Source organism: Lycium ferocissimum, chromosome 11 (assembly GCF_029784015.1).
Source record: "Lycium ferocissimum isolate CSIRO_LF1 chromosome 11, AGI_CSIRO_Lferr_CH_V1, whole genome shotgun sequence".
In the NCBI taxonomy this organism is placed as follows: domain Eukaryota; kingdom Viridiplantae; phylum Streptophyta; class Magnoliopsida; order Solanales; family Solanaceae; genus Lycium; species Lycium ferocissimum.
In genome coordinates this window covers 31,113,715-31,140,304 of record NC_081352.1, presented here as the reverse complement: position 1 = coordinate 31,140,304, position 26,590 = coordinate 31,113,715, and the positions used below count along the sequence as shown (strand labels likewise).

The 26,590-nt window shown below is 31.0% G+C and overlaps 1 protein-coding gene across 2 annotated transcripts; it reads right to left on the bottom strand.

Annotated features, from left to right (window-relative positions):
• Positions 1–190: 190 nt before the first annotated feature.
• LOC132036949 (uncharacterized) lies at positions 191–7,768 on the bottom strand. Of its 2 annotated transcripts, none has more exons than XM_059427364.1 (4): positions 7,421–7,768; positions 1,867–1,983; positions 453–572; positions 191–366 (listed from the first exon to the last, which is right to left on the bottom strand). In XM_059427364.1, the coding sequence occupies exons 1-4, from the start codon at positions 7,446–7,448 to the stop codon at positions 302–304; spliced, it is 330 nt and encodes a 109-aa protein (XP_059283347.1). In that variant the 5' UTR covers positions 7,449–7,768; the 3' UTR covers positions 191–301. The 2 variants fall into 2 exon arrangements, with proteins under 2 accessions (XP_059283347.1, XP_059283346.1); XM_059427363.1 differs by having other exon boundaries at positions 1,867–1,989; positions 7,421–7,755.
• Positions 7,769–26,590: the final 18,822 nt, after the last annotated feature.

Sequence of the window (26,590 nt, the reverse complement as noted above, 5' to 3'; positions counted from 1 at the left end):
TGACTCATTTCTTTGCCAAGTGAGCTGAAACAGCTCAGTAAGAGATAAAATTTAGTAAAGGTACTGAAAAAATAGAACTTTATGCTACAACCACCAATTTTACATTGTGTCCAAAATGATACCCTGGTAGATGGTTGCTGTTTGTTCTATTGCTGTCCATAGCTCTTTTGCTATCTGGAAATAGGACCATCATGCAGAAAACAATACATATTGTTGAAAGAAATAACTCTTGACAGAAAATTTACAACCATTTACAGTCTCAATGAAGCATGGTCCAGGAAGGAGTTGTCTTTTTCAAATTTCAGTTTTCACGAATCAAATTAGTTGGCTCGCTTAGAACGTACTTGGGCAACTCGTACTTGGCGCCTGCACGATAGACAATAGTTGATACGATGAGACTATAGAGAAAAGAAGTCGAAAATGTTCGGCAAACAGTATTACAAAGTACAAACCTCTCTCATCATAGCATACTGTTAAATCAGGGGCTTGCACAATTACTCCGGCACTGTCCACGATTGCTTGTGCGAGGCTTATATCCGATTCTGCTGCAGCTCGGAGTGCATCCCAAATCTCTGAAGAGGGAAAAATAATAGTTAAGAGATTTGAAGTTTATGAGTTTCTACAGCGAGTCAAGTTAATATACAATAATAACTAGGTTCAAGGTCAAAGATTTATAGATATTCAGTGAATTTCTAAATATATATCGGGTCAGGGCAAAAACTACTGGGTTCCCATAAACTTGTCGGTTGTGCTCTCGATCAGCCACTGGTAAGGATATTTGGATCTGCCATGCTGTTATATGAATTGACTTACCTTGTAAGTACACATAGGTATATGTTCATTTAGCGGTTTTTGATCATATTGATCCAGTTCTTGATCCAATGTGGAGACAGGTATGTTCATTAGTACCCTTCATGACTTGTTTAGGAATAACCAATCCATTGGGTGGTTGGAGTATCACGGGGGAGTGTAACGAATATGGTATTTGGAGTTACGAGCACATATTGTGTTTTCTGGCTTTACAATCAACGTCGTCATTTTAATCTAAAAAATTCTAGCTATTGCCAAAGCGAAACAGTACTCATACATTTGATGTCCCATGAATTATCAGAGAGTGATGTGTAACACAAAAGACGCAGGAGCCAAATGTGAATAATATCTCAAATGCATGGACTGAGAACAAACTAAATGCAATTCTTGAAGTTACAACTGGTAAAATGAGAAGCTAATGAGCTTGTCTTGAAGTGAATAGCAACTCAGCAATATCACGGGGTACCTGCTACCTCCCACCCGAACAGGTACCCGGTACCTCTGTTTACCAAAGCTTAGGCAGATGGGACGAAATCACCTAGTGTTTTTGTTCCGCTGGGACACGACACTATATAATCAATGAATGAAGATCCCTTTTATTTGTACTAAAGCATGTTTTTTTTACTTGCCATATTGGATCAATGCTATCCCACCCAAACACCTTATACATGTCATCAGCAGACACCTTCTATTTATAAAAAAGATATAGTCAAACATCATGACCTATACATTCCAGATTTTAGCGTTGAATTAGCAATAACTGTGAAGGGACCAACTCCATCGTTAGGCAGAGTGGCAGACTAATGTTGCTCGGACTCTTCAAAAATATTGATGGATGCGTGCCGGATCCTCCAAAAGTAGTGCATTTTTGGAGGATCCGACGCGGGTGCGGCGACATTTTTGGAGAGTCCAAGCAATGTATCTTAGGCTTACATAGATGCAAAATTCAAAAGTATATTTCAATTTGTAAAGTTGTTGAATTTAACCAAGCTCTGGCTCTCCAGAACCAGGAAACAAGTACATACAGCAAAACTTCTGGTATTCTATGGAGATTACCTTTTCGACCTCCATAATGCGGTGCTGTGTCCCAGAATTCATCACGCATCTGTACAAGTTGAGCCCTCGTAATAGGTTCTGAATGCTTCCAAGCCTTTGGTTTTCGTATCTGTTTAGCTGCTTCTGCAATCAAGTACAGCAAGCTCAGAATTCCGTGATGTTTGGGAGTGCTATTAAAGCAAATATATCATATAAGTTAAAAGAACTGGTCATGATCTATCCGTATCGGATCCTCACCCAACTGAATGATGAACTACGGGAAATTGTGACCCTTCCCTAATGTTCTAAAAGTAAATAAAAAGAGAACTAATAATTCCAGTTTTAAAGTCCTAAAGTTTCCATTCAGAGAAGCAATGCACGACACAACAACATTTAGCTCAAGTAGTTAAAGAAAGTAACAACATTGTGTGAACATTATGGGATAGATTTCGTGAAGAATGAAACCACAACTGGTTTTAATATGTCAAATTACTTTTAATAGAACTAAGAGTAGGATGACAATAGTGGAAATGGAGCAAGTTGAGTGGTCATGGGTGCGAAGTCACCCTTCTTTTGCACACACCCCATGTATTCTAGAATTCTTGTAATTATAGAACTCTTTTTTGGTGTTCGGAGTCGAGATTCTTATGCTACCTGATAATCACTCAAAATTTATTATATTAGGAAGCATAAGTTGGGAGAACTTCTGCTCAACATTTTCTCATTGTTTAAGCAGCTTATAATTAATTAAGCAGGCAATCCTCCTTTAACACCAGAATCTTCACTTTAGAAATAAAGCTTAGGAGTACCTCTGTTTCCTTCTAAAAGGAATTCCTTACCAAAATATAGCCCATATTTTCTTTAATTGGTGCCCGCACCAACTTGTGCGCACCTCGACTAATTCCACGGGGTAGTTTACGTCCTACTAGTACAGGTATCGAGTAACTCTGTCTACCAAGGCTTGGGTAGATAAGAAGAAAGCACCTAGTGCTTTTGTCGTTGAGATTTGAACCTAAGACCTCATGGTTCTCAACCCACTTCGTTCGTTACTGGGCCACGCCTTTGGGTGCATAGTCCATAGTTCATTTAGCCTTGTTTTTAAATAAGTCAATAATGTGAGGAATTGATAAATATGGACCTCGGGTCTAACTCAACCTCAAAAGCTAGCTCATGAGGGAAGGATTCCCCAAAACCATATAAGGAGAACACAACCCGTTCTCTCAACCATTGTGGGACTTAACAAGAACAAATACAGACTATAAACTTGTTATAACAGGTGAGTATGATGGGTATAATACGGACATGAATAAGTGACCTAAGTATTTGATCAAATATTCATCTGCCTAAGAATACAATCTTTAATAGAATGCCACTGTAAAAGATCCAATACTAGATACTGCTGATAAGAACAAAAACAATGAATTTGCTAAACAGAAGTAAATTACTATTAGCAATAAAATAAACACTGACAGTGCAATCTCACTTCACCTGTAAATTGTAATCACACATGGAAGAGATGTATGACATATGCTAGATAGTAGATAAAGTATCTTTTTTCTTTTTTTTTTTTTTTTTTTGATAACCATGGCGTTGGGGTCAGCTTGTGCGCACCTCGACTAATTCCACGGGATATCTGCCACCTCCCACCAACATAGGTACTAGGTAATTCTATCCACCAATGCTAGGACATATGAGAAGACATCACCTAGTGTTTTGTCTCTGCTAGGACTTGAACCTGAGATATCATGGTTCTCAACCCACTTCACTGACCACTAGGCCACACACTTGGGTATTACAGTATAATCTTTAAGGGAAAACAAAAAAGCAGGGTAATTGAAGGTTGTTTAGATCATTCACTCAGATGAAAATAATTCAAAGTCATTACAAAACGAATTGCGAAGATCGTCACTGTAAGAAATGATCCACTCATCATAACAATAACATCAGAACAATACAGAGAATCAAGAGGAAAGGCTAGGAACCACAAAACATATAGGATACCAAGAGCTTCTACTGTAAAAAGACATGTAACAACTATTACTCAAAATGAAAAGGAAATAGTGACATTGTATAAGTCCATAACGGAAAGGTTAATGCAGAAAGTTGGAATTATAGGTTGATGAAGCAATGGAAGCAAGATTTGCTAGAAAGTTTCACAAATTAAGCACTAGCAACTGGATGTCTGACTGAAACCAGATGACCATTAAACCACCCTAGGCAGGGCAAACTAGTTATTCCCTCTGTCCTATTTTATATGACGGTGTTTGACTGGGCATGGAGTTTAAGAGAAAAACAGTGACACTTGAAAGTCGAGGTCTATAACAAGCTATAGACATTTGTCTGGCTATAAATCAGAGTCAAAGGTGGAACTAGGACTTGAAGCTTATGGGTTCTGAATTCTAATCTTTTTGAGTTCCTAGCTTCTAAATTAATAATTTGTAAATATTCAATGAATTTTTAAGACAAATAAGGTTTGAACCAAAGTTACTGGGTTCGGCCGAACCTATAGTGGACACTCTAGCTCCGCCCCTGTTAAGGGTAAAATGGGAAGTTTGAAGTTAAGTCGTTTCTCAGTATAGAAACTTATCATTGGACAATTAAAAGGAAAGTGTGCCACATAAAATGAGACAGAAGGAGTATAATATGAACTCATATACTCAACTTGCTCTGATAACTCGAGTCTGACAGCCAGGCGCCAGCAGTTCATTTTATCAGACTACCATCAAGAAGATCTAGTGGAGACGATGTCTTTTTCTTTGAATTTTTATTATCAACAAATTAAGAGAAATTTCAATCCTATTTGACAAGATTGCTTTTAGTGGAGAAATCAAGCATTCATCTAATAATGAGGATCATTTGGCACCTTGAATATGATGCCTGGCAAAACCAAAATTAAAAAGAATATTTTACATTTTCTCATGGACTCTGATTAAGAAGACTAAAGCCTATGTTGACAAATGTCAGTAAAACAGTATCCAAACTCAACATTTTTTGTGTTGTTTGAGTCTTGTTTTAGGTGTTGCTTCTTAGTTGCCTAAACTTTTCAGGTACATAGCAAAACCAAATTCTATTATGCAGGATACATACATCTATTTATGTAAAACTACAAACTACTCTGCCACCTAGTCAACCTATTTTCTATGCATAACCATTGTCACCTTTTCCGCATCTTTACAAACAATTCTGAGAAGCACCTGAACTTGTTTCTTTTAGGTAATTCTTGACTTTCAGTCAACACAATCCATGGATTTGGTTTTTACTTCTTATATCAGTCCACTTATATCTACTTACTTCAGACTTAACTCTAAACTGAAAAAAAAAAAAAAAAAAGGGATATGACAAGACAAACCGTTGATAAAAGCTTATATCTGCTCTCTCCCCACATTTAAGAAGTACCGTCAAACGTTCAGAACCAAAATACAGTGCTAGAATCATATTACGGATCAAAACGTGCACCAGTCTGGCAAAGCTAACTTTTATTTCCCACAATGGTTTCTCCAGCTTAATTTTAATACACATTTCTTTAATAGGCAGGATTCGTAGAGCTGACACCAACTAGCTTCGGATTGGGACATAATTGATTTATTGATTCTTTAGTCAAATAAGCAACCCACCATCATCTCTACAACTAAAACCTAACCCAACAGCATAAAACAGTCACATTATTTACTAAAGACAAAATTTGACTTTTTTTATAACCGAAAAATCCATCTGAAGCCAACTCTTTCGCCAACTGCAGCCTTCAAAACTCGGGAATGATAACCCCCCCCCCCCTCTTCCCCTTACCCCTCTCAACTTAGATACTAGACTTAATTTGTTTGGGGCGAAGGCTCCAACTTGTGACATAAGACACAAGTCCCCGACCTTTGCCAATTGAGCTAACCCGTGGGGGAAATTTCAATTAAATAATACGAACACCTCCCGACACCTAATTCATCAAAAAGCTAGTTCTCGAACATCACTGACTAGTTGGGATATGAATCCTTTAATATCCATCCCGCTCCATATGGGCCTGTTTCATAATGTCTTTTAAATAGTGGTATTGTCTTATAACTGTGGTTTTACATGCCAACTTGCACGCATATCGATTAATTCCAAGGGGTACCTGCTACCTCCCACCAAATAAAGACAAGTACTGAGTAACTCTATCCACAAAACTTGGACATATAGGAATAAAATCACCTATTTTTGTCTCTGCCGGCGGATTTGAACTTGAGACGCCATGGTTCTTAACCTGACCTAGTGGGTTCCCTAAGGATTAAAAGCTCTAAGGAGGGAAATTCCTAGAAAAACAAAAATGTGAACAAACAGAAAAACTTACACCATATAACTCTATAACCAATTGGGTATAACTAAAAATTGGTAAAATAAATAATTTCATCAAGAATAACAGTCCACTTATATCGTATATCTACTCACTTCAGACATAACTGTTAACTGAAAAAAGCATATGTCAAGACAATCCATTGTTAAAAACCAGTGATAAGAAACTGGTGCTTTCCAGAGCCTACCCGAACAGATAGAGGACAAGTACAAGATACTGGGTATTTGAATCTGCTCTCTCATCACATTTCTAAAAAGTACCATCGAACGTTCAGAACCAAACTACGGTTCCAGAAATCATATTACAGATCAAAAACCAGTCCGAACTCTGGCAAATCCGACTTTTGTTTCTCACAATGGCTTTTCCAGATTAAATTTTACACTCATTTCTTTAGTGAATATAACCTAACCTAAACTATCAACATAACATAGTCAAATTATTTACTAATGACAAATTTTTTTTTTTATAACCAAGAAATCCGTCTGGAGCCAACCCTTTGGCCAACCACAAACTAGCGAATGATTTCCCTCCCCCCTTCTCCACTTAAATACTGGACTTAATTCGCTCGCGGCAATTCTCGAACTTGTAACATAGCTAACCCATTGAGGTAGTATCAAAATTCTCGAACATCAAAATAGCTCAAACCACTGATTCAGGATATGTATCAATTAAATATGGGCCTGTATTGACAAGATAACAGTTAAAAGTTCTGTTTCTTTCTTATAAGCTGCCAATTGTTTGGGCTGTTACCTCCCACCAAAGACAAGACTTGAGTAACTGTCCACAAAACTTGGACATATTGGAAAACAATCACCTATTTTTGTCATTAGTGCAATCAACTTTACAACAAATGCAAACTCCCTTAACTTAACAGAAATGTAAATTAACAAAAAAACAAAAAAACAAAAAAATCTTACACCATATAACTCTATAACGAATGGGGTATAACTAAAAATTAGTAAAATAAATAATTTCATCAAGAATAACAAACAAACAAAAAAAAAAAAATTACACCATATAACTTTAAAACCAATTGGTATAACTAAAAATTATAAAATAAATAATTTCATCAAGAATTAAAAAAAAAAAAAAAAAAAAAAAAAAAAGGAACCAACTTTACAACAAATGCAAAATCCCTTAACAAACAGAACCAAAAAAAAAAAAAACACACCATATAACTTTACAACCAATTGGGTATAACTAAAAATTAGTAAAACAAATAATTTCATCAAGCAAAAGCAAGAAAAGTACCATTTTCTTTGGATCCAGCACAACCCATTTTCAAGAATCACCAAGAAACTATATTAAGACACAAATTGAGGGTTGAAAATGAATTATTTACATAAATTTATATTTGTGAAAGTTTATATATTTTTGTATGTATTAAGAGAGAAAAAAAAATAGGATTTTTGAGTTGGTTAGTGATTCTTTTGAGGAGTGTTTTGCGTGTTCACCACTCTCAAGGACAGATAGGTATACACAATATATATATATGTACACACTTTATTTGCATAATAAACTTTTCAAAATGTATTTTTTTTTTTAAAAAAAAAAACTAGAAATTTGGTGAAAATAGAAGGTTCTTTTTTTATTTTTTGGTAGAGAGAAGAAGAAGGAGGAATATTTGTGGAAGGAAAAAAGAAGAGAGTCCACAATGATTACAACTCAAAATATACTTATTTGACACTTTTGGGATTTGAAGGATAGTTTCTAAAGAAGGTCCTTATCTTTCCACTTATGGTTGTTTGATAATCATTTACTTGTTCACTATTTTAAAAATAAAATTTTATTTTTACTTATTCACTTTCGCATTTCAAAAGAAAAATAATTTATTTTTTCAGTTTTATCCTCGGCATTTATTACTCATTCTAAATCATTTTTCAAATCCAATACAATTATACACCAATTAATATGGATATCATAGTAAAATATGCACTTCATTTATTAATTCTTAGGGGGTATGTAAAGTCCACAGTTGACAAGTAAAAGTGAACGGAGGGAGTATAATGATTTTGGATTTTGGAATTTTTTTTTTAATTTTTAAATTCAGATGAAATAATAAACCACCCCCCGCCCACGCCTCCCCCGCCCCCTACCCACACACACCCTCCGTCCCAATTTATGTGAAGGAATTCGAAGACGAGGGCTAAAAAATTTTAAATTTGACTATGAATTTGAGTGTATATTCTTCATTTAAAAAAAAAAAAAAAAAAAACTAAATTACTCCCTTCGTCCCTAAGTTATGTGACACTTGTTAATTTGACTAATCTTTGAAGCTACATTAGATTAGATTAATCCAATATTTTAAAATTAAAATTAAAATATTCAAAAACTATAGAAAAGACTATAAATTGCAGTTCTTCTCATGTGAATAAGAAGAAAATAAACATTTTGAAATGTGCGTTAAAGTTTATATAGTTTGAATCTCGAAAAATAAAAAGCGCCACATAAATTGGAACAAAGAAGTACATATTTGAAAACCATATGAAATGTCCTACAAGTTAGCATAGTTAATGCTTCAAAATAGGGGGGAAAAAAATTTGATTGGATCCCTAAACAATAATACACCTTCACAAAAATTGGGATAGAGGGAGTATTGTTTTTCCTATTTTGTTTGGTACTATATGGTTAATTTTCCCTCTGTTAGGTAACAGTATTTGATAAGATACAAAATTTAATAAAAAAATAAATAATAGATTATAGTCTGAACCAAGAATAGGAACTTATTCGTACCTACTATTTATATTAAATCATATCAAGATACTTTATACCACGTAAAAACTTATTGGCACCTACTATTTATATTAAAGCATATCTGTTAATAGGTTCTATTTGAACTACAACTCATGGTAGCTATTAAGTTGTCTATTCTCTTATTAAATTCACTTACATTAGGAATAATAGTTAGAGAATAACTAGATTTCAAAGCAAGACCTTTAATTAAGGATGATAGAGTATGTACCACTCCACCAAAATCTTTGATGGAACCTCCACTCATGCTATGATAATTTTAAACAAGAAGACGAAGAAAGCATGTATGCTACATTAATTGATCAATTTAAGGACACCATTATTCTTCAAGCAACTTTTAATCAATCGAAAGGATTAAATCTACAAAACACAAAATTGACAAACTAACTCTCACGGTTTGCAATTGCAAGCCATCTCAAGTCACTACTTCTCATTACTCTTCAAACTCACATGCCACTCTTTGGCCCTACTCTCACTATTAGATCACATCCTTCACCGCAAGATTATTTTTTGTTTTAAATCCTAATATTCTCATCGTGGACCACCTTTGAAAAGAAAATTGAAGCCTACTAGCTCCCAAAATCTTTAAAATAACAGTAAAATAATTGTTAGAAGTTCCCCTGTATCCTTCAATGTCCAAGAGGTAGCAATAAGATCTACGAATCTCCATGACAATGACCAAAAATTGACATATCGGTAACGTATAAGTATAAAATATACGTAATCCCACAGAAAGATTTCTTGATTTGTGTCTTGAATCCGAATGGATTTGAGTGTTATCTGATCCCAAGAAGCTTGTGGTGCGACCCAAAATTGGAAGGAAAAAGTAAAAATTTGAGGCTAACGCGGTTAGAGCGCATGCAATCGATGCATGGTCTTGGAAGAAGTCCTGCAGGTCGAACAATGCCAGTGAGGTCAGAGCGCTACCGTGAGACGTCAATTCAAATCCTATTTTGTTTCATATTTTTCTAAGATGCATAGACCCTGTAGGTTTGAGAAACACTCGAATTACTTAACAAAGACTTTAATTGAAGATTTCTCGTACTTTTTTTGTCTTTCTTACTGGAAATTCTCTTTACTTCTATCTGAAGGCATAATCTTGGTCGAACCTCGTTAAATTCATATACTAATTTTTTGATTATATTTATTTTGTGTATGATTGTGTGCTAGTTAACCACGGATATTACAACACAAAACTAATGTGGTGCAAAGCTAATCTGTATTAGTCTTTCAGTGGAATTGCCTTTTTTCTTCAACTTATTATTATAGATGGTGATGGGGCTTATATCTTATCCAAATCTAATGAAAAGTCAAAAGTTTTCACTATTATATAGTAGTACAACATCAAGGACGATACATATATAGATAATTAGGTATAGAGGTAAATAGGTGTAATAGGCCAAAGTTGATCGATTGCAGTTGTACATGTGCTCATCATGTGGGTAAAGAGGCCAATGGCGGGGGCGGCTCTAAGGTAAGGGAATTTATGACCCAAGTAAGCCATTATTTAAATCAATTCACCAAAATAGTATGTTTTTTTTTGAAAATTTATAGAATTAGAATAAACGTATTTCGCAAAGAACGTATTAGGCAATATTTTATTCAAAAAATTTAATGGGCAAAAATGTTAGTGGTTGACGGTGTTAAAGGATAATGCGTACTTGTGTAACGTTTTACCCTTAATATGTAACTGAGAATAACGACTCTAACAATTCATGCACGAACAACTTTTGTGTGAAATCTGACAATAATTGATTCTAAACTCGTAGTTAAAATTATGAAGTTAAAATGTAATCGACAAGAATGTTTCTACAAATGATCCAAAATGAAATGAGTTTAATATTTTGATTTCAAAAGAATGAGATAGATCATTGTCATCCAATGAACTTATGACAAGTTAAAAGTTATAAAAAAAAAAGATAAATTCGTCAAATTTTATTTTATTTGTATTAATTAGATACAAAATTTTAAGAAAATAAAAAAACTTTAAATTTTGTAGTTTTTATAAATATATTATAATATATCTTATATAACTTTAAACTATTATGTTATATGTCGAAATAAAAAAAATAGTATTAAATATAAAAAGTGAATTTAAAGAAAATACATAAATTGAATCGGAGTGAATCTTAAAAGACCTACATTATAATGCTCATAAGTACAGATTAGCTGTGTTTCATGGCTTAAACATGACATATCAATTGTCATCGTAATTTTAAAGTGAATTAAAATTTAATGACAAAATATGTACTGTTAATGTACATGCAATTTTCTATGACGTATATAAGCGAGATATCATACGTATAAAATCAATAAAAATTCTTATGCAAACACTTGAGTTTTTTGTCTACATCTATAATTGATTGGACAAATTTTCTTAAATATCTATAACTAAGACCAAATTAACTGTAATTTTTTTTTATAAAGTGTATAAACTTTCCAAATAAAGGAACACTCTCAAACACCATATACATAATATGTTCTAAATATAGGCGGAGCTATGATTTAAAATTTCGGCATTATGAACTCATCATCAAATGGATAGCTCGTTTTACTAATTGGTTTGCAATTAAAATAGCTATAATAAAAGTGATCTATCTCATTCTTTCGAAACCAAATGATTAAACTCGCTCACCGGATCATTGTAGAAACATTACTGTCAGTTACGTAGCCTGATATCGTTACTCTGGGTTACGACTTTAAAATCAATCAATGTAAGATTTCGTACAAAAGTTGTTCGCGCCTGGATTCTTAGAGTCGTTGCTTTCAGTTACGTATTAAGGATAAAACGTTACTCACAAGTACGTATTATCTTTTAGCGCCGGCAACCACTAACTTTTTTGCCCGTTAGATTTTTGAAATAAAATAATGTCTAATACGTTACTACGGAATACGTTTATTCTAGTTCTGTAATTTTTCAAGAAAATGTATTATTTTGGTAAATTGGTTTTTATAATGGCTTACTTCGGTCAAAAAACTAAGGCCTTTCCCTTAGGCCCCCAATTATTAAGGGCCCAAAAATAACTTTTTTGAGGATCTTACCATTAGTAGATTTTTCCAAATAAAATAATTTTAAGCAAAAAGCTGTATTCCACGTATTTTGTGTATTCGCGATATTTGGGCAACACTCTCCCTCGGAATATGTTTATTCTTATATTGTATCTCATATGTATTTGATGTCACGTGTTTTTTTAAGAAAATGTATTATTTTGATAAATTGGTTTTTATAATGGCTTACATTCGTATACAAAAAAATACACTCATCTCTTATTTATTTTGAGTTTGTTGTATCCAAATACATTCGGGGCACCCCAAATACATATTAATATGGGCCCCAAAAAAGTTAAAATTACTATATTATTATATATATGATGAGATTTAACCACTGTATTTGTTATAAATAAGAAAATCACTTCTAACATTTTAATATTTTTATTATCAAAAATTACCTCTTAGAAGAAGCTACACCAAGTAAAAATTTCAAAAATTAAAATTACTATATTATTATATATATGATTTTATATATTTGTTATTAATAAGAAATTTTAAATTTTAATATTTTTTAATTGAGCCGAGGTTGCACGGTTGTACGAGTACATAACAATAAATTTTTCCCTCATTAAATTATATAGTTTTTTCTGCTTTCTCATCAATTCTAATTTTTCTTGCTTTATGTACTCTTGTTTTTCATGTTTTTGATGATTTCACTTTCTAATTTCATCTTAGTTCCTTTGAATTAGTTTTTTTTTTTTTTTTGTTAATATTGGATTGATTCATAAATGATCACAAACACAAGTTATTTTATGTTGCATATTTTTTAACTAGGTAAAAGGGTCAAAAATATCCCTCTACTTTGTTTTGATGGCTAAAAATATCCTCCGAACTAATTTTGGGTCATTTATGCCCCTGCCGTTATGAAAGTTAATAAATATACCCTTCATTTGATGGAAATCTCCAAATTGATTGATCAAATAACCCGATTTCATAAAAAATAACTCATTTTCCTATTTTATTTGCCCCGACCCATCTACTAAAATAACACATTCTTCCTTCTCTCTCATAATTTCTCATGTGAATAAGACGAAAATAAACATTTTGAAATGTGCCTCAAAGTTTACACAGTTTGGATCTCGAAAAATGAAAAACGCCACATAAATTGGGACAGAGGAGTGCATATTTGAAAACTATATGAAATGTATTATAAGTTAGCACAGTTAATGCTTCTAAATAGGAAGAAAAAAACTGATTGGATTCTTAAACAGTAACACAACTTCACATAAATTGGAATAGAGGGACTGAGGGAGTATTGTATTTTCATCATTTGTTTGGTACTATGGTTAATTTTATTATTCCCTCTGTTAGGTAACAGTATTTGATGAGATACAAAATTTAATAAAAAATAAATAAAAGATTATAGTCTGAACCAAGAATAGGAACTTATTCGTACCTACTATTTATATTAAATCATATCAATATACTTTATACCACGTAAAAAATTATTCGCACCTACTATTTATATTAAACCATATCTGTTAATAGGTTCTATTTGAACTACGATTCATGGTAGCTATTAAGTTGTCTATTCTCTTATTAAATTCACTTACATTAGGAATAATAGTTATAGAGAATAACTACACTTGATAAATTCACTATAAATAAGTTCCTCTATGGAAGAAATAATCTCTACCACTTGACACTCATCCATTATTGGCTCTTCTCACATTTTTTCTTCTTCTTGATTTTGGACCCCATTCTATTAATGGAGCTTGTAGTAATAAGTGAGCACCTCCATTAGATTTTTTTTTTTCTTTCCAATTTGGTGTCTGGTCCGTCTTGGAACTTGACTAATTTGGAGAACAAAACCATCTACTAAAAGCAACTTCATTCACAGAGTTCGAATCCGAGATTTTTTTAATTAAAGATAAAATACGTATCATTCCATCACAATCTTTGGTGAAACCTTCACCCATGCTATGATAATTTAAAAAGAACAAGATGAAGCCTGCACGTTACATTAGTTGATCAATTTAAGGACATCATTCTTCAAGCAACTTTTAATAAGTTGAGCTTTAATTGAAAGGATACAATCTACTGAACATAAAATGGAAGAACTAATTCTCACGGAATGAAATTGCATGCCATCTCAAGTCACTACTTCTCATTAGTACTCTTCGAACTTACATGCCACTCTTTGGCCCTATTCTCACTATTAGATCACATTCCCTATTCTCACTATTAGATCACATCCTTACACCTCAAGATTCTTTTTTGTTTTAATCCTAGTAATATTCTCATCTTGAACCACCTTTTTTAAAAATAAAAATAAAACCTACGAGCTCCCAGAACCTTACAAATTAACATTAAAAAAATTGTTACAAGTTCCCTTGTATCCTTCAATGTCCATGAGGTAGCAAAAACATCTATTGATTTTGTGTCTTGAATTTTGATGGATTTGAATTGTTATCTGATTCCGAAAAGCTCACGGTGCAACCTAAAATTGGAGAAAAAGGTGGGATGTTTGAGGCTAGCGTGGTTAGAGCGTAATTGATGCATGGTCGCGAAAGAAGTCTTGCAGTCGCAATGCTAGCGCGGTCAGAGTGCGATCGTTAGACGTCAATTTGAATCCTATTTTGTTTTGTCTATTTCTAAGGTCCATTGACACTGTAGGTTTGAGAAACACGTGGATTATTTATGGGAAAAGGTCAAAATATCCTCACTTCTTTGGAAAAAATTTAAAAATATCATTGAGATTTTAGTTCAAAAATCGCCCAAAGTTTTCAAATTTTTTCTCCCAAAATAACTTCGAAATTATTTTTTAAACTCTCTTTAAATCTGATCCAACAACACACCTATACGATCCTTATTCTCTTCAAACTTCATACCTATGAATTCCTTATGATCTTACTTTATATTATTTATTTAGTCGTATTTAATGATGGAGTGGGTTTAAAAAATAATTTGTAATTTTACAAGACATATTTGAAAACTTTAAGGATATGAGGGGTATTTTTGACCCAAAATAAGTTCGGAGGATATTTTTAGCCTTTTTTCCAAAGTAGAGGGGTATTTTTGACCCTTTTCCCATTATTTATTGTAATTGAGGATTTCGTGCACTTTTTTTTTTTTTTTTCCTATTGAAAAAATCTCTCTGCTTCCACCTGAGGATGTAATCTTGGTCGAACCTCTTTAGATCCGTATATTATTCCGCCGTCTATATTTATTTTGTATATATGATTGTATACTAGTTAACTACTGGTATTCCGCAACAAAACTAATATCCTAGACTTTGGTGCAAAGCTAATCTCCAGGAGTCTTTCAGTTTTCCTTTCAAGAATTGCCAGTTTTTTTCTCGAACTTATTATAGATAGTGATAGGGGCTTATTATCTTATCCAAATCTAATGAAAAGTCAAAGTTTTCACTATTATATAGTACAACATTAAGGAGGATATATAGGTAGAGGTAAAGGTAATAGGTGTAGTAGGCCAAAGTTGATAGATTGTAGTTGTGCCATGTGCTGATCATGTGGGTAATGAGGCTAATGGTGGTAACCTTACAAGCGGCCAGGCCACCTGCTGATATCGACATATATTCAAGGTAGGTACAAATAATGTCTTAGTTTTAATGTGTGTGAGAGAGTAATAGAAAATGGTCATACACCATGCAAATCTAAATTAATCGAGCTAGTAATATTCGGATACGAAATAATTATGCAATTTAGGGGCTTTTGATATGATTTTTTTCAGGAATATATTTTCTTGAAAAATAAATGATGCATTATTTTTTTTTTAGTGTTTGATAAGTAAGAAGAAATTTTTTAAAGCATCTACATGTGATTTAGAAACACAATAAAGATGGGGTGGCAGGGAAATGGGGGTCGTGGGTGGCGGGGTTGGGGTGGTCAAGGGTTGGGTGTTATTGCTAAGGGGCTTTGGGAATGGGGATTGGGAAGGACAAATGGAATGCTTCTTATGGATAGAGCCATCAAAATAAGGCATTTTACGAGAGTATGGTTCCTAATCCAACCCTTTATTTTTCAAAGAGAAAAGGAGACACAGTAGCCACTAGAAATTTGTTAGACCCATGTTTGGGCTTAGCGCTAGCCCATTCACTAGTCGACACAAAATATTGAAAGGGAAAATAACCTAACAATACCTATTTAAGACTCTATATTATAAAATATAAGAATACTTTTCCTTATTTACAAAACATACCAACAAAATTATAAAGTATACCAGATTTAGGCTTAATGGGATACCCATGATTTTAGGCTTTTTTAAGGAAGAAAATCTGATTTTAAATGTGGACTTAATTCTAGGATAGTTACCATTCAACTTCTTCTTCTTTTTAAAAATATTTCTCTCTCTCTCTCTCTCTCTCTCTCTCTCCCCCTATGATAGACACCATTTTCATACCTAAAATTCATCTTTCTCCGTATAAATTTTCAAACCAATATTACAAAGTATTTTTTATTACTAACTTGTGTATTAATTGTATATAAAAATTGATGTGATCGTTTTGAGATATATATGATCATTGTGTTTTTGAAAATCAGATAAATTATATAAACTATAGTTTTAAAAAATGTTGAAAACATGTATACTTTCTCTATAATCTATACATACTTTGATCGCATTTTATACAATTTATATGTACTTTATCATAATCACAATATACATACAACTTTTATACATATTTCATGCGTAGAAATTATAACGAATTTATACATATTGCATACAAAAATTAATATATATTTATTTTCTCGGTGTATGAACTTTGTATGGAATCGATTTGTATTAATTACAAGTTTATTATACATATTTTTCTCAAAATTTATACATACTTTGATTAGATTTTATAGAATTTATATGTACTTTATAATAATCAAAATACACATACAATTTTTATACATATTTCATATATAAAAATTATAAGAATCTATACAGTTATTCATATTGCATACGAAAATTATACATATATGTTTTTTGGTGTATGAACTTTTTACATAAAAATTACCGATTATAATGGACTTTTTGAGTAAAAGTTGAAGAAAATTAGGTAACAATATCTCATCATTTTGAATGGTGAGAGAAAAGTGGATGAAATAAGGAAGCAAAAGTTGGAGAATATCAGGGAATTATATCTCTAAATTTTGAATGGAGAGAGAAACGTGGATAAAATAAGTAAAACAATTTCCTTACCTTATTTAATGTGTTTTATTTGCTTCTTTTAATTTACCTAATTCGTATAGATTTTGTAACAAGTCTAATGATATATATTTTGTTAATCGAAAAATATAAATCATTCGTGAAATATACCCTCTTATCATGTACATATATGTTTTTTGCCCATATTGAAAAGTCATGACTAAAAAGCTCACTACCAAAAAAAAAAAAAAAAAAAAAAAAAAGGATTACGCCACAAAAAATCAAAAAGTCGCCACTAAAGATCGATGAAAAAATATCCAAAACATGTATAATATGTGTATAATTAGCAAGTATACATTTATTAAACATAAATTATACACTAATGATACAATTTTTATACATATGATAAATTTTCTACAACAATGATACAATTTCTATACACATGCTGAAATTAGTTGAAAAAAGGCTACAAAATGGACTTTATAGATAGATAGATACAAGATGAGATAATACTCAAAATACTCCCCAACGTTTGACCAAAATCCCAACTACACACCTAACCTTTGCGTTGGTCCTATTACCCCCCGACAAATTTTTTTCGCATTAAAATGCCCTCTTTTTACGATGTGCACCAATATGACAACCCCCAATTATTAACAGGTGTGTGTCCACACGCGCCTGGCCCACGTGACACATCTTTAATTTCCCCCCATTTTTTATTAATTTCTCCCCTTCCTCCATCCATCTACTCTTCTTCTTCAAAAAAAAAAAAAAATCTTTCAATTTTCCATACTCCATTTTTAGTATAGATCCGAAACCCATACCCAATTCTCCTTCATCTTCATCATCATCTTCATCAACATCATCATCATCATCATCATCTTCTTCTTCTTCATTAGGAGTTGAAAAAATCATTATTCAACTTCCTCAAATCTAATCCAAAAAACCCAAATGTGAAAGGAAGCTTCCTAACACCAAGTGAACAAAGTTCATCCATTAATTTGATCAAACAATCAAGAATTTAAAGAAACCCACTTGGTGTTCTTCATAACTTTCTCTAAATTTCTAGCAATGGAGTTTAATTTTCTTCCAAATCAACTCAAAGAATTAGTGCTTAAACAACTCCAACCAAGCAACAAGTAGCAACTCCAAGCAAGCAACTTCCAATCGCATTTTCTTTTTAACAAGATTAGATTTTCGTTTTTTTTTTTCCGTATTTTCGTTTTTTTTTTTTTCGTATTTGTTTTTTTTTTTTTGAATTTGATTTTGGGAAAAACAAAGATTATAAGAATAATCACTATCCTAGCTCTAAATTTATAGTGGGTATTATTTTGACAAAAAAAATGGAGATGGGTATTAAATAGGGTGAAGAAGAAGATGAAGTTTAAAAGCCTAAAAATGGAGGGAATTTAAATTTACCTATGTGGCATCTATGTGGCAGCCTAGCTGGCGCTCAAAAACACGCGATGTTGTTTTTTAAAGGCTATAACGCGCCACCGAGCAAAGTATTCACGCCTTTTGTCCACATCGAAAAAGTGGGCATTTTAATACCTAAAAATTTGTCCAGGGGGGGTACAGGGGACCAACGCAAAGGTTAGGTGTAATGGATTTGGTCAAACGTCAAAAAGATTTTGAGTATTATCTCGATACAAGATAGACTTTATAGATAGATAGATACAAGGAAAAGAGGATAATACTATAGTACATGTTATATTTGAGGGGCACCCAAGGGTGATGTTTGTGTAATATTTTAAGGCTTACTTTCCTCAAATTTGCTAGCAAATTTAGACACTTGAACTACTAGTTCCCAATTACGTATCTAAACACATGATAAGGTGTTTATATTAGACACTTTTGATGCATATTGCAATTTTTTCTTGTGCGTTATTTCAAATGCTCATTATCTAGATAATTAACCACTTAAAATATGTCACCTTCTTCAATTATACACATCATTCTCAATTAAAACATGTTTGAAATTTTACTAACTTTTTTAGACTAAACCGTATAGAGGTTAAAGGAGGTAAGGAAGGGTGATTGGCAGAGTAGCAAAAAGAAACAAAAAAAAAATCAAAATTAAGGAGAAAAGCTATGCTAAAGGTTCAAATTTACCCTTAGTTTAAAATACTAATGCTTAATTGCGAGATACGAGCATGGGTTAAATATATATATATATATATATATATATATATATATATATATAATGTTGAATCACCTTGACACAGAAGCGAGAATTGGTCACATTCAAATGTACAATTTTTTGTATTTTTTGTTGTTTTTAATTTATTTCTACAGAATGATCTATGCAGATACACCATTATTTTTTTTTTAAAAATATTTTAGTGTCTATTATAGTTTTTTGTGTTGCAAATTTTAGGATTTGATGTGACTTTCTTTTTCCTCTATTTCCGTCAAATCTAATAGGTAGACCTTAGTACTTCTTCCGTCCCAATTTATGTGATACTTTTCGCTTTTTAAGAGTTAATTTGACTAAATTTTGAAGCTAAATTTGATCAAATTAACTCAATATTTTAAGATTAAAACTTATATATTTGAAAACTACATGAAAAGTATTATACTAGCAATTTTTCTCATATCAATTTGGTAAAGAAATACATCTTACGATATTTGTCAAAGTTCATGCAGTTTAAATTTCGGAAAGCGAAAAGTATCACATAAATTGGGATAGAAAGACTAAATATCTTATGAAGACTAAAAGTGTTAACTTTCATCAAATCTAAAGGATCAAATCTGTTAATTACATACTTAAGTGATTATTTTAAACCTAATCTCAAACTTAAGGGACCATATTTGTCAATTTTTCTCAAACTTGACTAAACAATCTAGGCAGCAGTTGCAGCTAGCGACCTATAGAAGCATTTTTTTTTTTAAAATAGTTTTTTCATAAAAGGATTTTGTTGTTATATTTGTTTGAACCGATTACAAGTAGCACTTTTCATGACTTATTATGTGATACTTTTTGCTTTTTCAGAGTTAATTTGATTAAATTTTGAAGCTAAATTGGATCAGATTAACTCAATATTTTAAGATTAAATTTTATATATTTGAAAACAACATGAAAAGTACTATACTTGCAATTTTTCTCATATCAATTTGGTAAAGAAATACATCTTATGATATTTGTCAAAGTTCATGCAGTTTGAATTTCGGGAAGCGAAAAGTATCACATAAATTGGGATAGAGAGACTAAATATCTTATGAAGACTAAAAGTGTTAACTTTCAGCAAATCTAAAGGATCAAATCCGTTAATTACATACTTAAGTGATTATTTTAAACCTAATCTCAAACTTAAGGGACCATATTTGTCAATTTTTCTCAAACTTGACTAAGCTATGCAGCAGTCACAGCTAGCGACCTACAAAAACCTTTTTTTTTTTTTTTTTAAACAAAAAGTTTTTTCATAAAAGCATTTTGTTGTTATATTTGTTTGAACCGATTTCAAGAATGTAGTGTAACTTTTTAAGGTTGATATTTGCTCCGAGTATTTTTCCTATATCTTTATTAGTATCTAAATTAACTGATTTTTTATGATTAAATTTATATTTTGAAAATTATGATGAAAAGTATTATACTTGGTTTTTTCATATAATTAAATCTTCTGTTTTTCACTGTTTTCATCAAATATAAAAGGCAAAGTTCGATAAATATTTTATGTTAGACTAAAAATATTAACTTTTGACAAACTTAAATGATCAAAACTGTTAACTACACATTTATTGATTATTTTGAACCTCCTCTCAAACCAAAGGACCATTTTTGTCATTTTTCTCAAACTTGACTAAACAATCTAGGCAGCAGTTGCAGCTAGCGAGCTATAGAAGCATTTTTTAAAACAAAAAAAAAAAATAGTTTTTTCATAAAAGGATTTTGTTGTTATATTTGTTTGAACAGATTACAATTAGCACTTATCATGACTTAAATAAATCATGATTAAAGGGTCAGCTAATTTAGGAAAGTTTTGTTTAGGGATCATATTAACATATTTTGAGTTTGAAAGATATATTTGAAAACTATGTTTATGTGCAAACTGCATTATTTAATATCATTTGGAACTCTAAATTAAAGGTGTTTGATGAAGTTTAAACAATCTAGTGAGAAATATTGTTACTTGGAATGCTTTGATTAGTGGTTCTATTAAATGGGGTGATGCTAAAGTTTTGTGTTTGATGCAATGCCTAAGAAGAATTAACTTTCATCAAATCGGGACGTATATGGTTATATTAATACTTAAGTGACTATTTTAAACCTAATCCCAAACTTAAGGACCATATTTGTTTAGAATTGTTGTCAAAATTGACTGCAATACGGGGAGAAAGTTGCAGCTATCGATTATAGATATATTTTATGAAAACAAAACTTGTAAAAAGTTTTTTCATAAAAAGATTTTGTTGTTATATTTGTTTGATGCTGCAAGTAGCATTTTGAGGATATATTATGAAAGATTAGGAATTTAGTGTCGGGGACATCGATAAATTTCGGGATATGTGGATGCACGATGGCAAAAGATATTTTATAGTTACTAACATGATGGTATATATGTTGAAAACAATGATTTGAAAAGTTTGAATTGATACTGCAAATGCTTGTAGTATGGAGGTTTAGTGGATGAGGGGCTCTTATGATATTTGTCTTAGAAGAATGGTTGATGAGTTTGGGATTCAACCAGACATTAAGCATTATGAGACCTATAGACATGTTAGGGAGGGAAGGTAGGTTAATTAAAAGAAGCAGAAAAGATAGCGTTGGAGAGACATGTTGTGATTTGGAGAGCGTTATTGGGTGCTTGTAGTTTTCATGATAATGCAGACATGGGAGAAAGAGTTATCAACCAAGATCTCCCGTTTGATTAACTAAAAATCAATCATTTTAAGCATACAGCGCATATGAAGAACTAAATTGATACATGAAGTTCATTTTATGAATTTAGGTTATTAATGAATTTCATCTAAAACTAATGTTAAAAAACACATTTGACTAGCATAAAGTCTTGACACATAGAATAACATGTGAAGAATTAATAAGTATCAAAAGAAATATATTTCTATCCATAAATAAAAATAGGCTGCTCACAAATTCATAAAAATACAAATAAATTTTCAATTTATGATCTTGACTGAGTTGTAATAATCATATTTTATCATGTTATAGTTTATAGAATATCAAATTACTTGCTCTCTTCTGGTAGTTGCTAATGTTCCTACCCTTATATATATGTTTTTTAAAAGAACTATCCAATTATATGACGAACAAACTTTAATAATTGTGAAAATTTATAAACAAAATATGATTAACTTGCAATTACGTTAAATTAATTATGTACCAAAAAGTGCCACAAATTATACTTACTTTATAAAACTTATCATTATTTTATATTTTGAATTGGGTAAACACCTTAAACAACCCAGTATTTTAAGAAAGCTAAAAAATGCATTTTTTTGGGACTCTTTAATTGGGGTGGTCTTTAATTTTCCCCCTCAGAATTGGTTTTTTTATTTTTAAACAATTACAGTTTCAATATCAGCATATTATATATTTTGATAGCTTTACATATTCATTCATGATTAAAGGGTCAGCTAATTTAGGAAAGTTTTGTTTAGGGAAACAGATACATTGTTTGAGTTTGAAAGATGGATTTGAATCCCATGTTTATGTGCAAACTGCATTGGTTAATATGCATGGGGAGTGCAAAATTTGTTGGTGAGATTTGCTAAGAAGGCTCGAGTTAATCTTAGAAGAATGGTTGATGAGTTTGGGATTCAACCAGACATTAAGCATTATGACTTTGCTAATGATTTTTTTTTAAGGAAATTCGCAGAAAAGATAGCGTTGGAGATACCTAATACTATGTCTAGTTGTGATTTGGAGAGCGTTACTGGTTGCTTGTAGTTTTCATGATAATGCAACATTAAAGACCACCCCAAGATAAGGGCATGTTTGATTAAAAAAAAATCTTTTAAGCATACAACGCATCTGAAGAACTAGTTTGATACCATTTATGTTCATTTTTTTTTTTTTTGCAGGTTATTGATGAATTTTTCTAAAACTAAGGTTAAAAAACAATTTGACTAGCATAAAGTCTTGACACATAGAATAAACCTCCTTCGAGTGAAGAATTTAAAAGTAAAAAAAGAAATCTATTTCTATCCATAAGTTGATAAAAATAGGCTGCTCACAAATTCAAAAAAAAAATAAATTTTCAATTTATGATCTTTTGCCCGTAATAATCATATTTTATCATGTTATGTTTATAGAATATCAAATTACTTGCTCTCTTTTTTTTTTTTTAATGTTCCTACCCTTATATATATGTTTTTTAAAAAATTAAAAATTATATATTTGACAGACAAAAATTAAAATAATTGTGAAAATTCTATAAACAAAATATGATTAACCTTTACGTTAAATTAATTATGACCAAAATGCCACAAACCATACTTTAAAACATAAAGATACTTTTTATTTTATATTACAAAACATACCAATAAAATTACAAAGTATACCAAATAGAATACCGGGACTTAAATGAGATACCCATGATTTTGGACATTTTTAAGAAAAGAAAAAATGTGGATTTAATTATTCGGATAATCACCAATCAACTTTTCTTTTTAAAAAATTTTTCTTTCCCTCTCTATGGTTTTAATTTTTCCTTCGCCTAAAAGTTCATCTTCTCTCATAATATAAATTTCAAACCAATATTACAAAATATTTTTTTATTCTTTATGTGTATTAATTGTATATAAAAATTGATTTGTATCATTTTGAGATATGTATGTGTTTGAAATCTATAAATGTTGAAAACTAGTATATATATGAAATGTGGTATGGAATCTTATATAATATCATTTTTTAGATATATGTGGCATAATGTGAATAAATTCAATATAAATTAATCTAAAAAATGTTGAAAATTATACGGGTAAAGAATGTGGTTTGTATCAATCAAAAAACTTAATATACATATATACTTTCTCATAATCTATACATACTTTGATTAGATTTTATATAATTTATATATACTTTATCATAATCAAAATATACATACAACTTTTATACATATTGCATACAAAAATTTACACAAATTTATTTTCTGGTGTATGAACTTTGTATGGAATCTGGTTTGTATCAATTATAAATTTATTATACATATTTTCTCAAAATTTACACATACTTTGATTAAATTTTATTCAATTTATATGCACTTTATCATAATCAAAATATACATAATTTTAATACATATTTCATATACAAAAATTATAACAAATTTATACAGTTATACATATTGCATATAAAAATTATACATATATATGTTTTCTAACGAATATAAAAAATACTGATTAGTATTGACTTTTTGAATAAAAGTTGAAGAAAATTAGAGAACAATATCTCTTAATTTTGAATGGGGAAAAAAATGAAATAAGAGAGAATGGAGAAAATCAGGTAACAATATATTTTAATTTTGATTGGAGAGAGAAAATTGGATAAAATAATAAAAGCAACCTTACCTTATTTAGTGTGTTTTATTTAATTCTTTTTAATTTAACTCGTTTGTATAGATTTTTCCCAAAAATTAAATATATTTTGAGAGACGTTATATTAAGTAAATAATATAAGTCCGTTCTTAGTATGCATTTTTTTTCCTATTTAAATATGTTTGGGCTATGATTTCTTCTGCCCATTTAAAAGTGAGGCTTGAAAGCCTAGCCTCTCTTGGTCCGCCAACCTAAAAGGTTGGACCGAGGCCAGGAAACAAAATTATAAATTAATTAATTTTTAAAAACTTAAAAGCAAATTAAACCATAAGACAAAAAATGAATGAAAAATGATTTACTAACTACTAAGTAGTAAATTAGAAATTAAAAATTTACTTTTTAGTCTTAAAAATTATATTATCTTAAATATCTTTTGGACGTGACTTTGATCAGTGAATAAAGATAGTAGTAATATATATTTATTCTTGAATTGATTTTATTTTTGTAATTTGAGTTCTTGCAAGAATGATGTGATAGAGAATTTTATTTCAAAATGCAAAAATTTCCAGGTTCAGATTGTACGTACCAAAAATTATTCAAAGAATGTTATTTGTGAAAAAGAATAATTAATTAATGGGCTGACCCATCCTACCCACTGCCCTGTTAGAGCTGGGTTGGGTTATCATTTGAAGAAAGGCCCTTATGTAAAAAGGATTGGGCAGTTTGCGGGACTGTCCTTCGCTGCGGGTGGTCTTTAATTTTTGGCCTCCGTTACAAGTCTTTTGGTTTCAGATTTCAACCCCCGCTCAGTTAAAAATTTTAAAAAAATTTGCAAGACATAAGTTGGGATTGGCAGGGCATATGCCTTAAGTTTCATACTCTGCCTTAAGACAAAAAAAAAAAAAAAAAAATTGTTGAATTTTACAACCTCTCGCCTTGGCGCTAACTTTCTTTTCTGCGAATCTCAACTTATGACTTGCGTTTCTTTTTTTTTTTTTTTCTTACTGAACCTGAGTTTGAACCCAAGTCTGCTGGGTGTTAGGCAAAGGGCAAATATTAAAGACCACCAATTTGAGGGACAAAAATTAAAGATCACCCCAAAAGAAGAACAATCCGCACAAAAAAATGAAAGGGAAACTTACATAAACCACCATGTTTTGAAATTTTCTTACATATTATAGCTACTTTTTTCATATTTAACATATGTAACTGATTTTTAGATTTTTACTGTTGTATTTTGTTTGTAAAAATACATGTATTTCCTGACCTTCCTTATTTTTTGGACGATTTTTTAGTGCCCCATTAATTATGAAATCTTCTAATAATGGATACACCCCACAATTCACGTATTTACCATATCCTCCATAACTCTTCAGGTTTCTATTTCATAGTTAAATACATGTATTTTTTTTCCTATTTTTTTGGGCTTGATATTTGGGTTGTATTTCCTTATAGTTTAATACATGTATTTTTTCCTATTTTTTTGAGCTAAATATTTCGGTTGTATTTCCTCATAGTTAAATACATGTATTTTCCCTATTTTTTGGGGCTAAATATTTCGTCTGTATTTCCTTATAGTTTAATACATGTATTTTTAAATACAAGTGTGTATAAGAAAAACACTCTATACAAAAAAATACAAGCGAAAAATATAAAAAAATACCACTGTATTTTCACCAAAAAAGATGAACACATTCAAATCTTTTTTAAAAATACACTGTAGTCGTGAGGAGAAATACAACATAAACAAAAACACTTAAATTTACCAAAATTTGTTACTCGTAATGGGAGTAAAAATCGTGCTAAGATGTGAGAGACATCGTGCTAATTATGGTGAAGAATAATGGGAGTAAAAATTGGATAGAGAGAATTTAAGATATGAGAGAAAAATATTTAAAAAAGAAAAGAGATTGTGAGTAAGTGAGAGAGAGGTATCTTATTTTTAGAAAAAATACACTGCATTTATAAAAACAAGTGATGATAATTTGATAAATAATTAAGCTACTAATAATAAATAGAAAAAAGATAGTT

What these genes read in the sequence shown, in the direction of transcription:
- LOC132036949 (XM_059427363.1), bottom strand. Translation starts at nt 7,448, where the DNA reads ATGGGTTGTGCTGGATCCAAAGAAAATG. An exon ending in TGCTGGATCCAAAGAAAATG is followed by an intron (nt 1,990 to 7,420) that starts GTACTTTTCTTG and finishes ACTTGATTGCAG; the next exon opens with AAGCAGCTAAACAGATACGA. An exon ending in GCATTATGGAGGTCGAAAAG is followed by an intron (nt 573 to 1,866) that starts GTAATCTCCATA and finishes TTCCCTCTTCAG; the next exon opens with AGATTTGGGATGCACTCCGA.